The sequence below is a fragment of the Typopeltis vanoorti genome, chromosome 19 (genome assembly GCF_054136105.1).
Source record: "Typopeltis vanoorti isolate ZY-2024b chromosome 19, IOZ_Tvanoo_1.0, whole genome shotgun sequence".
NCBI lineage: Eukaryota > Metazoa > Arthropoda > Arachnida > Uropygi > Thelyphonidae > Typopeltis > Typopeltis vanoorti.
The window spans coordinates 82,640,346-82,654,112 of NC_143567.1; the positions used below are offsets into that span (position 1 = coordinate 82,640,346).

The following is a 13,767-nucleotide window of genomic DNA, read 5'->3' on the forward strand; positions in this document are numbered from 1 at the left end:
ACTTTTACACTTCATCTTCCAACTATTTCCTTAATAATTAATTGCTCTTTAAAGAATTAAAACATTCTGTTACTGCCAGATCATAGGCATGCCTAAATTTTTCATAATAAAAACTATAGTTTTAATGATTATTGCTTGTAGGTGAAAATATAATTAAGTGTTAATTAGTGAAAAATTAATCAGCTGTATTGAATAAGCATGGTATTTGTAAAGATGTTAAAGTAAGAACTTTCATCATAATTTCCTGATAAGTACCCTAAATTTGGGGATGTATAGGATGCTGCAATAGCACTACATAATTAATTTTAGTTTTAATGAACCCTGTGACAATTTTTCTTTAAATTGGTCTATTTTCAAGGACACCAATATTGTCAGATCATACTTGTATGTCTTCTGAGGCATGTCTAACTGCATCAATCCAAATAGATCATTGTCCTCCTCTGGGTCTCTTTCTCCTGCCTTCTTGATATGAAACATCTGCTTTGCTAACCTTTCCTCTCTCATTCTGTCAGAGTGACCATACCAGATTAGATTAGCTCTGCTCACACATTCTTGAATGCTAACAGTGCAGTTTTCTTCCTAACTTGCTTGCTCATCTGATTTTATGAGAACTCATATGCTCTCACTAGTTTTGATTAACTGCCTCATTTTTAACCAAATTCTCATATCCATGAATTAAAACTAGTTTGAGCCATCTTGTATACTGCTAATTTTTTATTATTATTATTATTATTATTACTTGACACCTCCAGGGAGGCCAACGACTCATCGAGGGAGGGCACCTACTCCACAAACTCTCTGTCTCCACCACTCAATCCACCAACCACAATGAACCGCAACCACACCAACACCATCTTCCGCCTACTACCACTACTAATATTTTCACAGACAATCACCAACATCCATGCCCACGGCAGGATTCGAACCCACAACCTTTTGGCTGGAGAGCAGATACGCTGACCACTTGGCCAACCATGCCGGCTGGTTATTTACTGGTTTTATTTTTGTTTAATTTGATTTTTTTTTAAATTGTATTTTTTAATATGCTTTCTACCCATGAAAAGGCTATTTGTAAACCTATAGTACATTTGTATTTTTTTTTTTCAATTTTTATCAGTTTTATATTTTTATTTATTTTTACAAATTTCTCTTATTTCATATAAAATTTGGATTTTATTTAGAGTATAAAATCTGCATGAAGTAAAATTTTTTTTTTTTCTCTTTTGGTCCTATTTTATTATTATTAAGAGAGATATATCTGTCAGATTTCCAGGGAGTCAAGGATTCATCAAGGGAGGCTACATACAGCACCAACTATCATACTTGTTCTTGAATTCATTCATAATGCTTTCACACACAACATACAATGGCAATTCATTCCAATCAGTTACCACTCTGAGAGAAAAATATAGTCCTCACCCTCTTCTTTACAGCTTTTATTCTCAGCTTCCAAGGATGCCTTCTCGTCCTTTCCCCACCTTCTATCAATTGAAATCCTGTATGACCCTTTCAGAAGTTTGAAAGTTTCAATCATATCACTCTTCTTTCTCCTCTTTGCCAGTGTCTGCAGTCTACAAATTCTCAATCTTTCTTTGTAATCAGTATTTCACAACTGTGATATAATTTTTAACACTCTCTTTCTCTCCACTGTATCAGAATCGCAATGGAAACAGGAAGAAGGGCCAGACCTATGTATAATAGTCCAAGTGATGTCTTATCAAGGCAAAATGACACCCTTATCTTTACATGTCAAAGTTCATTTCAATATTGCAATTATCTTTTGTATTTTCAATCTTTGCTACATGGCCACTGAACTTTAACTTCCCATCTACTAAAACTCCAAGATCCCTAGCATCATCACTTTCTTCTAGCATAATCAAACCAATATAATGTGACATTGGATATCTAATCATGCCCCAAAGTGTCTAGACTTTTCATTTACTGTTGAACTGACATCCATTTCCAATACCCCTTATTCAGATCATTCTGCAAGTACTGCATATTAGCTGCATTCCTGATTACCCCTACCTATCTCTGCATCATTAGCAAATAGTTGTATGTCACCTGCCAAATCCCTCCCAATGTCATTAATATACAGATTGAATAACAGTGGACCAAGCACTGATCCTTGTAGTACACCACTGCTTACCTTAAATTTTGCAGATTCACATCCTCATATACAACTTTTAGATATCTATCAGTCAGCATTCCTCTTATCCATGCTAAGATTTTATAATCTAATCTCATATTCTTCAATATATGCAACATTCTTCCATATTATATTCTGTAAAAAACCTTAAATCTTTTGATCAGATGTAATACATACTACTTTATAATGTGAACCTTCTAATTCTTTAAACACAAGACAAGGACAAAAGGGCATGTTGGAAGCTAAGAATGAATGCTGCTAAGAAGGAGTGAGGGCTAGATTTTCCTCTTATAGGGTGTTGTGTGATTGGAATAGATTGCCATTGGATGTTGTGAGTGCAAGCAGTGTGAATGAATTCAAGAATAAGTATGATAGCTGGTGCGTGTAGTATATGGCCTCCCTCGATGAGTCCCTTACTCTCTGGAGGTCTCTCTCAATAATAATAATTAAAACATATTCAGTGAGTCATTAAAACTGTATATATGTATGTGTGTGTTTTGTTCGTGAAACCATTGAGTTTTAACATAGCAGAACTTGAATTGGGGGGGGGGAGTCATTGTGTTATATAACCAATATTTCATTAATTCATATACTGTTTTAGTTTCCTGCAGTAGGCAAACCTGTATCTCATGCTTTGTGTGTTCTTGCTGATACTGATACATGGTAAGTACAGTGAACTATCATTTGCCAATTGCTTAACATTTTTCATTAAATATCTCCATCAATTTTTTAATGTGTTCCAGTAATGTATGAGATTTGTTTAATATTTTATTAGCATTGCATGACATTTTTAAAGACTGTTACATTTTTTATCAAATATTTAAACAAAGAATAAATAAAAAATTGTATTCTTATTGGTTAAACCAAAATAAAAAATGATGGTACAACATGACAAAATTTCATGCCGGCTGGGGCGTCGCCCGGTTAAACAAGGCCCCCGTTGTTTTCGCCAGGGAACCAGGGTGAACAGCGAAAAGTCAGCTACTGGAACAAATCTGAAAACAAACCCCAACTCAACATCACCAGAGTTAAAGATCGGTACTATCAACGTAAGAAGCCTGAATGGCAAAGAAATGGAGCTAGCTGAGGAATTAGATAAGTACCAGATCGACATAATAGGGGTGACTGAAACAAAAAAGACCAAAACTGGTGAGATCTTTCTGAGCAATAAATACAAAATGTTATATTCAGGCAAGCAGAGGGGTGCTTAAGGGTCAAAGCTGTATAACTGAGAGGAGACCTCCACATAGCCTTTAAAGGAATGCGGAGAACCGACCAGGGCTTCTGACCTAATGTCCAATCCTCACCTTCTCGTGGTGCACCCTGTTGGGTATCTACTTTGATACTGAACGAACGAGGATGGGCTGGCAATTTGGGATTTAGCCAACCAAATTGTATTCTTATTGGTTAAACCAAAATAAAAAATGATGGTACAACATGACAAAATTTCATGCCGGCTGGGGCGTCGCCCGGTTAAACAAGGCCCCGTTGTTTTCGCCAGGGAACCAGGGCGAACAGCGAAAAGTCAGCTACTGGAACAAATCTGAAAACAAACCCCAACTCAACATCACCAGAGTTAAAGATCGGTACTATCAACGTAAGATGCCTGAATGGCAAAGAAATGGAGCTAGCTGAGGAATTAGATAAGTACCAGATCGACATAATAGTGGTGACTGAAACAAAAAAGACCAAAACTGGTGAGATCTTTCTGAGCAATAAATACAAAATGTTATATTCAGGCAATAACAATCAAGGAAAAGAAGGAGTAGCCATAGTATTCAACACAAAATACGAGGCTAATCTTCTTGAATGGCAGTCAGTCTCAAGTAGAGTAATGTGGGCAAATATGAGAATGGGGAACTGGACAATGAGACTTATTTGTGCCTATGGTCCCACAGAAGGTTCTAAGGTAGAAGTGGAGGAATTTTTTGAGACTTTAGAAAAAGCAACTGACACAATGAAAAAGGAAAAGTTGGTCCTTGTTGGGGATCTAAATAGTAGAGTAGGAAATGATTGTGAGACATACAAAAATATTTTGGGAAAATTTGGAGAAAAGAGCAAAGCTAATAATAATGGCAAATATCTGTTGGATTTCTGCTCAGGACATGGACTGGTTATTACTAACACCATGTTCCAACATAAAAATGTGCACAAATTTACATGGAGAGAAGAGGCTAGGAATAAGAAAAGTCTCATTGACTATGTTATTGTTGATAGTGATGTTTTCTCCCTGGTGCAGGACACCAGAGTGTACAGAGGATTTGAAATTGGAAGTGATCACTATTTAGTCTTGAGCAGGATAAAATTGAATTTCATATTGAAAAGAATAACATGTAAGAAAGTTTTAAAGCGAATAAAAGTTGAGCAGCTCTCAGATGTAAACTGTAGACTAAAATACAGAAATATTATTGAAAAGAAAATGAAAGAGTTTGAGAACAGGAATCAAACCTTGGAGATTCAATGGCAAACTCTGAAGGAAACATTGATTGATTCTGCCAGAGAGGCATGTGGTGAGGTTGTGTGCAAAGATAAAAAAATCAGAACTCCCTGGTGGACACAGGAAGTTAAAGAGGCAGTGAAGGAAAAGAAGAAAGCATATCAAAAGTTCCTGGCAAATAAGTCAGCTTTTACTCTTACAGAATACAGAGACAAATGTAAGAAAGCTAAACAGTGTGTAAAACTAGCTAAACAAAAGTCATGGGAGGACTTTGGCAAGAATATAGAAAATAAATATCAAGAAGGTGGCAAAATATTCTGGAGGTTGTTGAAGAAGCTTAAGAATGGAGGAAAGAGTGCTGTAAAAGGAATTAGAGATGATAAAGGTGAAATGAAAACAGGAGAAAAATATATCCTTGAAGTATGGAGTAATTACTTTGAAAAACTGCTAAATGAAACAAGCAGTGATGACAGCACAGTGATAAAAAACACTGACCAGGCATGCAGTCAGGAATACATATCCATACTTGAAGTAGAAAAAGCCATCAAAGGCTTGAAATGTGGAAAGGCAGCAGGAGTAGATGATATTCTACCAGAAATGCTGAAGTATGGTGGTATAAGAGTCTTACAGTGGCTGCACTGCATAGTTCAGAAAGCCTGGACAGAGGGACGAATTCCCGATGATTGGAGTAGAGCTCTCATAGTACCCATATATAAAAAGGGAAATAAAACTGAATGTGAGAATTACAGAGGTATTTCCCTACTGAGTGTTCCTGGCAAGATCTATGCAAGTATACTTGAGAAACGGTTGAGAAGAATTGTGGAAGAAAAGCTTGGTGAAGAACAAGCTGGATTCAGGCCAAATAGAGGCTGTCAGGATCAGATCTTCACTTTACGACAAATAGTCGAGAAAGCATGGGAATATAACAAAGATCTGTATTTAAGTTTTGTCGATTTGGAAAAGGCATATGACAAGGTGCCAAGAGAGAAGCTATTCAATACGCTCCAGTTATATGGTGTCAATGGGGCATTATATCAAGCAATACTTAGTCTTTATTTGAGTTGTGAGTCAGCAGTTAGAATTGAAGGAAGTACAGGAAGATGGTTTAATGTTAAATCTGGTGTGAGACAAGGATGTACATTATCCCCTCTGTTATTCATTATCTATATGGATCACATTATGAAGGAATGTGGTATTAAACCTGATATCAAAATTGGAGATGTTAATGTCAGCTCTTTGCTTTATGTGGATGATGTTATACTTCTAAATAAATCCACTACAAGTCTGCAAGATTCTCTGACTAAATTGAATAGCTGTTGTAATAGATATGGTATGAAGGTCAGCAATAAAAAGACAAAGACAATGAAAATAGGCAGAATCATTGAAAATGTCAACTGTGTTGTGAATGGAGAACCTGTGGAACAAGTAAAACATTTCAGCTACTTAGGCACAATTTTTACTGAAGATGGTAAACTAAATATAGAAATAGACAACAGAATCAGCAAAGCTGGTATGGTGGGAAGTCGATTGAATAAATTCATATGGAATAAGAAAGAAATTAGTCGGAACACTAAATTAGCTGTATACAAGACTGTGTTCAAACCAATTTTAACTTATGGATCTGAGAGCTGGGTCAGAAGTAAAACACTTGACCAAAGACTAGAGACCGCAGATATGAGAGTCGTGAGAAAGATTAGAGGCGTGAACAGATGGCATCAATGGCAATATCATATTAAAAATGAGGATATTAGGAAAGAACTTGACATTGTCAGCATCCAGGAATGCGTTAGCAGAGCTAATCTTAGATGGTGTGGTCACTTAAACAGAATGGGCGAGGAAAGATTAGCAAATTAAGTGTTCTCTGCCAGGTTGGCAGGAAAACGACCCAGAGGAAGACCAAGATATAGGTGGATTGATACAGTACAAAGTGCCTTAGACGATAGAAATATAAGATCTGATAATGTTGGAGTCTTGATAAGTAACAGACTGATTTGGAGGAAAATTGTAGATAGGAAGTTAGTAATGATGTAATTTTTTCATGTAGTACTGTCATATCCTGTACACCCCTTGAGGGTACATGGCAGGAATTTGATGATGATGATAAATAAAAAAACCTCTCCTTTCGAGGCACTTAGAATTACCATCTTTATGTAAATAATAAATTCCTAACAGTACCCAGATACATTTTAACTCATCATCAAGCTTGTCCGGCTTTAGCTAAATCTCATCTAGCATGGGAAAACGTTGTTTAGCTGAAAGTGAGTGAGTTAGTTTTGTACAGAAATGGAAGGCTCTTCTAACCCCTTTTCTTAGAAATTCAATATATGGTGATCTCATAGCCTTAATTGCCTCAACCATAATTCCATTCCAAACAAAAAATGTCAAGGTTCAGTTCATTTGGTCCTATAGTTGTTATCTAATGCTATAAAAGGGCCATTTATACATTGTGAGTATCCATAGAACATGTTGCCTTAGCAGTCATTGTTGCATGCCTAACCTATTTTAAAATTTTGAAGACTATTTTATATTATTGATCTCATAGTTGCTTTGGCCATAATTCCATTCCTAGCAAGAAAATGTTAGGATTTAGATTTACATTTGGTCCTTTAGTTTTTTGTAGGACTACATCTGCTAAATTCACTGAAAACATGATATATGTTACCATAGAAGTCATTGTTGTGTCTAATGCATAAAAGCCATTTATACATTATGAATATTCATAGATCATGTTGCCATAGCAGTCGTTGTTGCATGCACAACATTTTTTGAAGTTTAATATCATTTATTTGTGAATACTTTCATATTACTACAGCTGTTAAAATGCTCACCAAAGTGTATTAAACATTTTAACATTTACAGATTGCAGATATGCATACATTTAATTTAGGTTTGGTGCTATGCAAATAAGCACAGCAGCTGCTAGTTCTATTTCAGGATAATGGTTTTCAAGTTTGTTGCATTTTGTATGGTATATTTAAAATACTGAATTAATTCTATTTGGGAACTGTTTTGAACTTAAATTTCAATACACATGCAGTAAGAAGTATTTGAATTTCAAAAACTATACCTAATCCATTCTATGAATTTTTCCAGTTTGCAGTATGAGGCTTGATGGTAAAGTGATCAAATTAACTCCAGTTATCATTATGTCGTGACTTGAAGGAAACACACTCAACAAAGAGAAAGAAACAAATGATAAGGAAAACCACATGCTTAATGCTGGATGTGAGAGTTCCACTCCTTTTGGCATTGTTCTGTGATTGGTTCTTTTGGAGAGAGGAAGATAAAGTAATGTCAAAATTTCTTAACAGTATTCACCCTTGAATTTAAAAATAAATTCAGGGTTTAATTTTGCAAGGCAGTTAGATGGTCATCCTCTTGTGTTCAGTTGGCCATAAACCCGAGATAAGATAGTATTGTGAAGTGGCACACAAGTGCAAATACTTGTGTGCCACTTCACAATACTATCTTACTCTGAAACTAGGAATTTTCGAAACTTCTGCATCCAGAGTAGAGCAATTTTTTCCTTAGGGCAATCACTATCTTTTTTGGTATCTGCATTTTATTGTTGAATGATATGAATAGCACATTTGGTTTACATTATTCAAATAAAATGGATAATTAAAAAAAAAAAATCCAGATTCCTTAAAAAGAATGAATTTTAACCTAAGCCAGTTTATATGCACACCATATCCCGCATCCATATTCATATGCCTGATGGGTAGAGTTGTAAGAGTTGTTTTTGTATCTTCAATAATAATGCTTTGAGCTGATAGAAAGATAATGCAGTGCAAGAAAATTTGCTTAAAATCAAGTGAGCAGTTCTAATATAATTATTAGAATTCTGTAAGACAAGTCACTTTCATCTGATGTGATCTTTATACAAGGCATGCTTTACTAATCCACCTTCTTTTTGTCCATGGTATTCATCCATTCAGTCCAAAATGCTGGCTTCTACATAAAGAGAGGATATTATAAATGCTTGGAAAGGGAAAACAGTTTTACATTCTACTAGTCAATCCACCTGAGGCATATTAAAACCTACCAAAATGCTTTCTCCTTTCTAGATGTTGAAAGTATCTCCTGTTGATGTGGTAACTAGTATTTTGGACTGACAAGATGAATACCACGAGCAAAAAGAAAGTGGATTGACACAACATGCCTTGTTTAAAGATCACATCATCCCATGAAACTGACTCATCTTACAGAATTCCTGATAATTACAGCAAAACAGATATCTGAACAGTGACAGGCTCTTCATTTGATGAGTTTCAAATAAGATATATTTTATTGTAATTAACCCACATCCTGCATTTATTTGCTATATGCCTTGCAGCCTCTCATGTGGAAGTGATATACAATTGTAATAGAAACTGTAAATGTTACCTAGCTGAAAATATTTCATTTAGGTAATTAGACACTTTAAGAACATTTTTGATTTTTATATTTTAAAAGTTTAAGGACTGTTTCATCTACACATACCTGTCACTGAATTAGAGACTTCGCAGAAATCAGTTCTGTATAGGCATTCAACTGCAAATGCCGATCCTCTTCAATTCTATGTATATAGTTCAGTAAGATACGGAACAGCCTTCATTAAATGCTTCGGTCAATTTCTGCACAGAGTTCTGTTTGTCTGTATAAGCCTTCTCAGATGATGGCTATCTTATTCCTGACAGAGTGTCTTAGGACCACAATTACACTTCTTAGACATACAATGTGAGTTATTTTTCCGCTGATTAAATACCTGGGATATCTCACAATTTGAGAAACCAGTCAGCTCTGCTGTTTCCAAAATCATGGCTGCAGCAATATGGACACCTATAAATAAGCCCTTTATCAAACTCTGAAAGATCCTTTGTTTTTCCCATTGTGATCAAGCTATTAACAATTACTGAGCAGCAGCATTCTTAAATAGTTGCCTAGAAGATGTGTGGTGACCCATATGACCAGTACTTTGCATATATGCTGTGTAAGTGTGATGTTTATGTACAGCTGCATAAAGGTTTCTAATTCGGTGGCTGGTATGTGTACTTCACTATTATTTGCAGCATAAAGATATGCATCACCACCTACAGACATACCACCAAATTATAACTACAATAACCACATTCCACCTCAGCTGTTCAAACCACACTTTGCATGAATCCCTCTGCCAAGAGTGACACACATGCTTTTGTATAGTCTAATATACAAAAGATGCCCAACCTTGACCCTTTTCTTTTTGAACTTCACTGACTTAAGGTTTCCTTATTCCATTATGTGTCGTTCATATGCTGTCCACTGCTTCCCTAATTCTGAAAATCGTTGTGCCCTCTTTAACTTGAAAAACTTGTGCCCCTTGAAACTTGATTTTCAAGGGCCACTAAGAGAAAGACTTCTAGGACTTCTCTTTCTTCTTTCCATGGTCAAACTACCCCATGTGGGAGTGAGAACCTTCATTCCATTGAAAATTCCTACCCAGTATTCAAGCATACATTAACAAGATATATTCTAAGGCATTCCAAGAAAAATCATAAGTGTACTTGAGACAAAACAACTTCATTCTTCGGCATCCACTGAAGCCTGCATTACTAATTACAAAATAACCAGTAACAAATCCAAGTCTGACTCTGAGAGAATTAAATGTTGAAAACTTGCCTCTTGCAATCAGACCTTTGCTTCTTTTCATTCTGGATCAGGGGTGGATGTTGAAAGTTTTTCACTTGTTTATACTATAAATTAAAGATGCGAAAAAATTATTTCTTGGTTTAATCCTTTATCCGAGTGTAAGAAAACAGTTTGCAAGTGAAGTATCTTCATGACTGGTATACTTGTATATAGAAGCTAATAACTTCATATTATATCCCATAGTATATTCCATAATGCAGAGCACACTCCCTTTTGGACATGTAGGGCCACTGCCCAGATCGGTTTCAATCTTTATTGAGGTCTCATCAGTGGGAGCCAGATCCAGACGTGATACCAATGGTCAAGCAATGCAGAAGTCATATATTCCCCTAATGAGACCTCAGTAAAGGTCTAGACAGATAGTGGCCCTTCCTATAATGTTTAAATTATACACATCTGAAAGGGAGTGTGTGCGCTTTGCATTACAGGATACTAAGGCAATTGATCCGAAGTCATTAGCCTCTATATGCAAGTAGCCCACTTATGAAGATACTTCATGTGCAAACTTTGTTTGCTTACACTTGGATAAAGGATTAAACCAAGAATATAATTTGTTGGTGTCTTTAATTTCATTTCATTCTTTGTAAAAACCATTTGGCACAATTTCTGCCAATCTGTGATTCTACCTTTCTCTCTTTAACCCAGATAGTACTGTTCTAACAACACTTAGATAAAACTGACCTCCTATCATCATTTTTCTCTTCCAACTTCTGCATAAATGAACTAGACATATTGCCTCCAGCTATGCCAGGAAAAATGCATGAATGTTTCCCTTCTTTCTGGCTGAAGACTTGCATACATGTCTCTTGCCAGAAAGACATCAAAAGAATATTGAATAATTTAGATGTCAAAAATGTTTCTGGCTTTGATGGTATCTACTCAGTGGTATTTAAAAGATGTGCTCCTTAATTAATACCTGTCTTTTTACCATAAATCTCTACACTGTCTTCACCAAATGGTATGAAAGCAAGCTACCCCATATTCAGCTGATTCAAAAGAAAAGAGAAAGCTATCAGTGTCTGCCACCAATCTCTTACCCTCATCTTGGCACTCTTTGAAGTAATGGGAAAGGTCATCATCACTCAACTTCATTATCTGGAGAACTGCCAACTAATATTAATCATTGACCACCAATATGGATTTTGCTTGCATCATCCACTTCTGGATACATATCATGGATAAGTTTGGAGAAATATGTGCTGTTATGCTTGACATTTTCAAGCATTTGAATAGGATATGTTACAGAGAGCTTCTCACTAAATTTCCATATTATCTTTCCATGTTTGGAATTGGGTTCAGTGGTTTCCTGATGGGTTGTTTTTGCCTTTAATGATGGTGCTTATCTTCAGATTTCTCTACTAATACAAGAGTTTTTCTACAAGGTTATGTTATATTACCCACATCCTTCCTGATATACATAGAATGATCTTTTCTCACTGACCTCAATTCCACTCTGTGGTTTTGCTGATGATAATAAACTCCATTCTTTTTACTCATGTGACAAACCTTTTCGTGCCCAAAGCATCCCGATCTCTTCCATCATTGTCCTAAACACTGATTTTCATATATCATCCTTCTTCAATGTAATGATCACAACCCAATCATTATTGCTTTTAAATACAACTTTGTCTGTTTTTTTTTCTCACAAAAATATCTTAGTTCTTTCTCCCACCACCTTTGCTCAGCACTCAAGACCCCTTATCTTCCTTTCTGGGCTGCATCTCCAGCATCCAATAAACTTTGCATCTTTCATTCATTCAAGATGCTACTTTTCACTTACTCATTTATTAACTGTACAAATTCCAAATCTCTCCAACCATAGAATAAATATTGCTCTAACATTTTGGGTAGCATACCAAACTACTCTCTCTCTCTCTCTCAAAATCCATGATGCTGTCCATAAGAGGGCACTTTGACTAATTGATCTCACAGTTGGTTTCCACATTGTGTCTTTTCTACAGCTGCTTCCATGGCCACTCATTAGCACTGGTATCCATAATTTCTCCATTTCTGCTCAACCTACAATAATATAAGCAGTAGCTGCCCAACAATCCATTTGCAGTTCAACTGTTAACATGCTGAAGCTGCTGCCCCAATCCATTCCTTTTAAGTTTGTTCTCTGGAACAATGTTTCCAAGAAATAATTCCATAAATTACAATTTTCAGTTCTCAAAAAAGAACATCAATAGACTCCTTTTTTCTTAACCTTCTGCCTACACATGACATCAGTTGCTGTAAGTTCTGCCAATAAAACTAATTGTATTTATTTAAAGGAAGAATAATAAATATCCATTATTACTGCATTTATTCTGTCAAAAGTGTTTAGCATTAATTTTCTCATCAGCAGCCTTGCAAAATTGCAAACATTTAGTGAAAACTCATGTTGTCAGGTGGAAATACACCAGTATTTCAGGGAGGAAAAAAAAAAAAAAAAAAAGCATTCCATGTACATTGAGATTAATTTTGTTCATTATATGTGACTTAAACAGCAGATTTTTGGCTACTGTAGTGAGGTGTGCATAATGAAATTGCACATGCCATATCAGTAGTATGTTACTTCCTCTTTGCAACTAACTAAAAGCGTCAATTGGTGTAACTGGAAGAATGCAATAGTTCGCTGCAATATCTTATGATAGGCAACTGAAGTATCCAAAATGCTAGAAATTCCTAGACAATGGGACTTCAGCCAACCTAGTTGACCAAGTAGATAGTACACCTAGCCTGCAGCTCTGACATCAAGTCATACTGGCATGAGTGTTAATGCCTTACGATGGTGATGAATTTCATCACGTGGTATAAGAACTTGCTTATTGGAAGCCTGTTGGGTTTTCCAATAAGAACTTGCTTATTGGAAAACCCAACCACTGGATTATCAAACCAGATCTATAGCTCAGTTGATATAGACGAAGCCCTTTAGTCAGAAAGACCTGGATTTGATTCCTGTCCATGGCATGAGGAATCTTTATCTAGTCTCTTTCAACTAAAGGTAAGTTAGCCAGTCTCATACAGTGGTTGGGTTTTTCGTCCCTCAGAACAGGCAAACCGACCCATGAACACACACACACACATGCATGAATCTACAGTCATAAGATACATTAATCCCTTATTAGAAGGACTCAACCCTATTCTAAGGGACTATAGAGGAACAGTGGGGGGGGGAACCCCCAGACAGATAAATAACAGTATTAATTTTGTTATAAGTGTTTAGTTGGCAGAATTTCAATAAAATTTCTACACAGTGCATGCAGTTTGCCTTCCTTTGAGGTAACTGAACTTGTAAATCATTTCTACAGAACCTTTTCTCCTCAGATCCAAAGATTGAAATTTATATTTACATACAGCTTCTGTAAATTAACTGTAATGGCATTAATAGTTGAGAATTTTCTCATATATTAAAAATGTATTCCAGCTTAATAATAATAATATGCTGCTATCTATGATTATATTTTCTAATAAAGGCTACTTGGTTCATTCAAGAATAACTGAAAGTTTCCTTTAATAACTTGAATGC

The 13,767-nt window shown here is 35.8% G+C and overlaps 1 protein-coding gene across 1 annotated transcript in view; it reads left to right on the forward strand.

The window, feature by feature from the left end:
* Positions 1 to 13,767, forward strand: part of LOC150096301 (folliculin-interacting protein 1-like) — a 159,922-nt gene that overhangs the window by 123,367 nt on the left and 22,788 nt on the right. Inside the window, exon 9 of the mRNA XM_090409026.1 lies at positions 2,751 to 2,812. Coding sequence (XP_090265152.1) covers positions 2,751 to 2,812 — 62 coding nt within the window. The remainder of the gene's footprint in view (positions 1 to 2,750; positions 2,813 to 13,767) is intronic.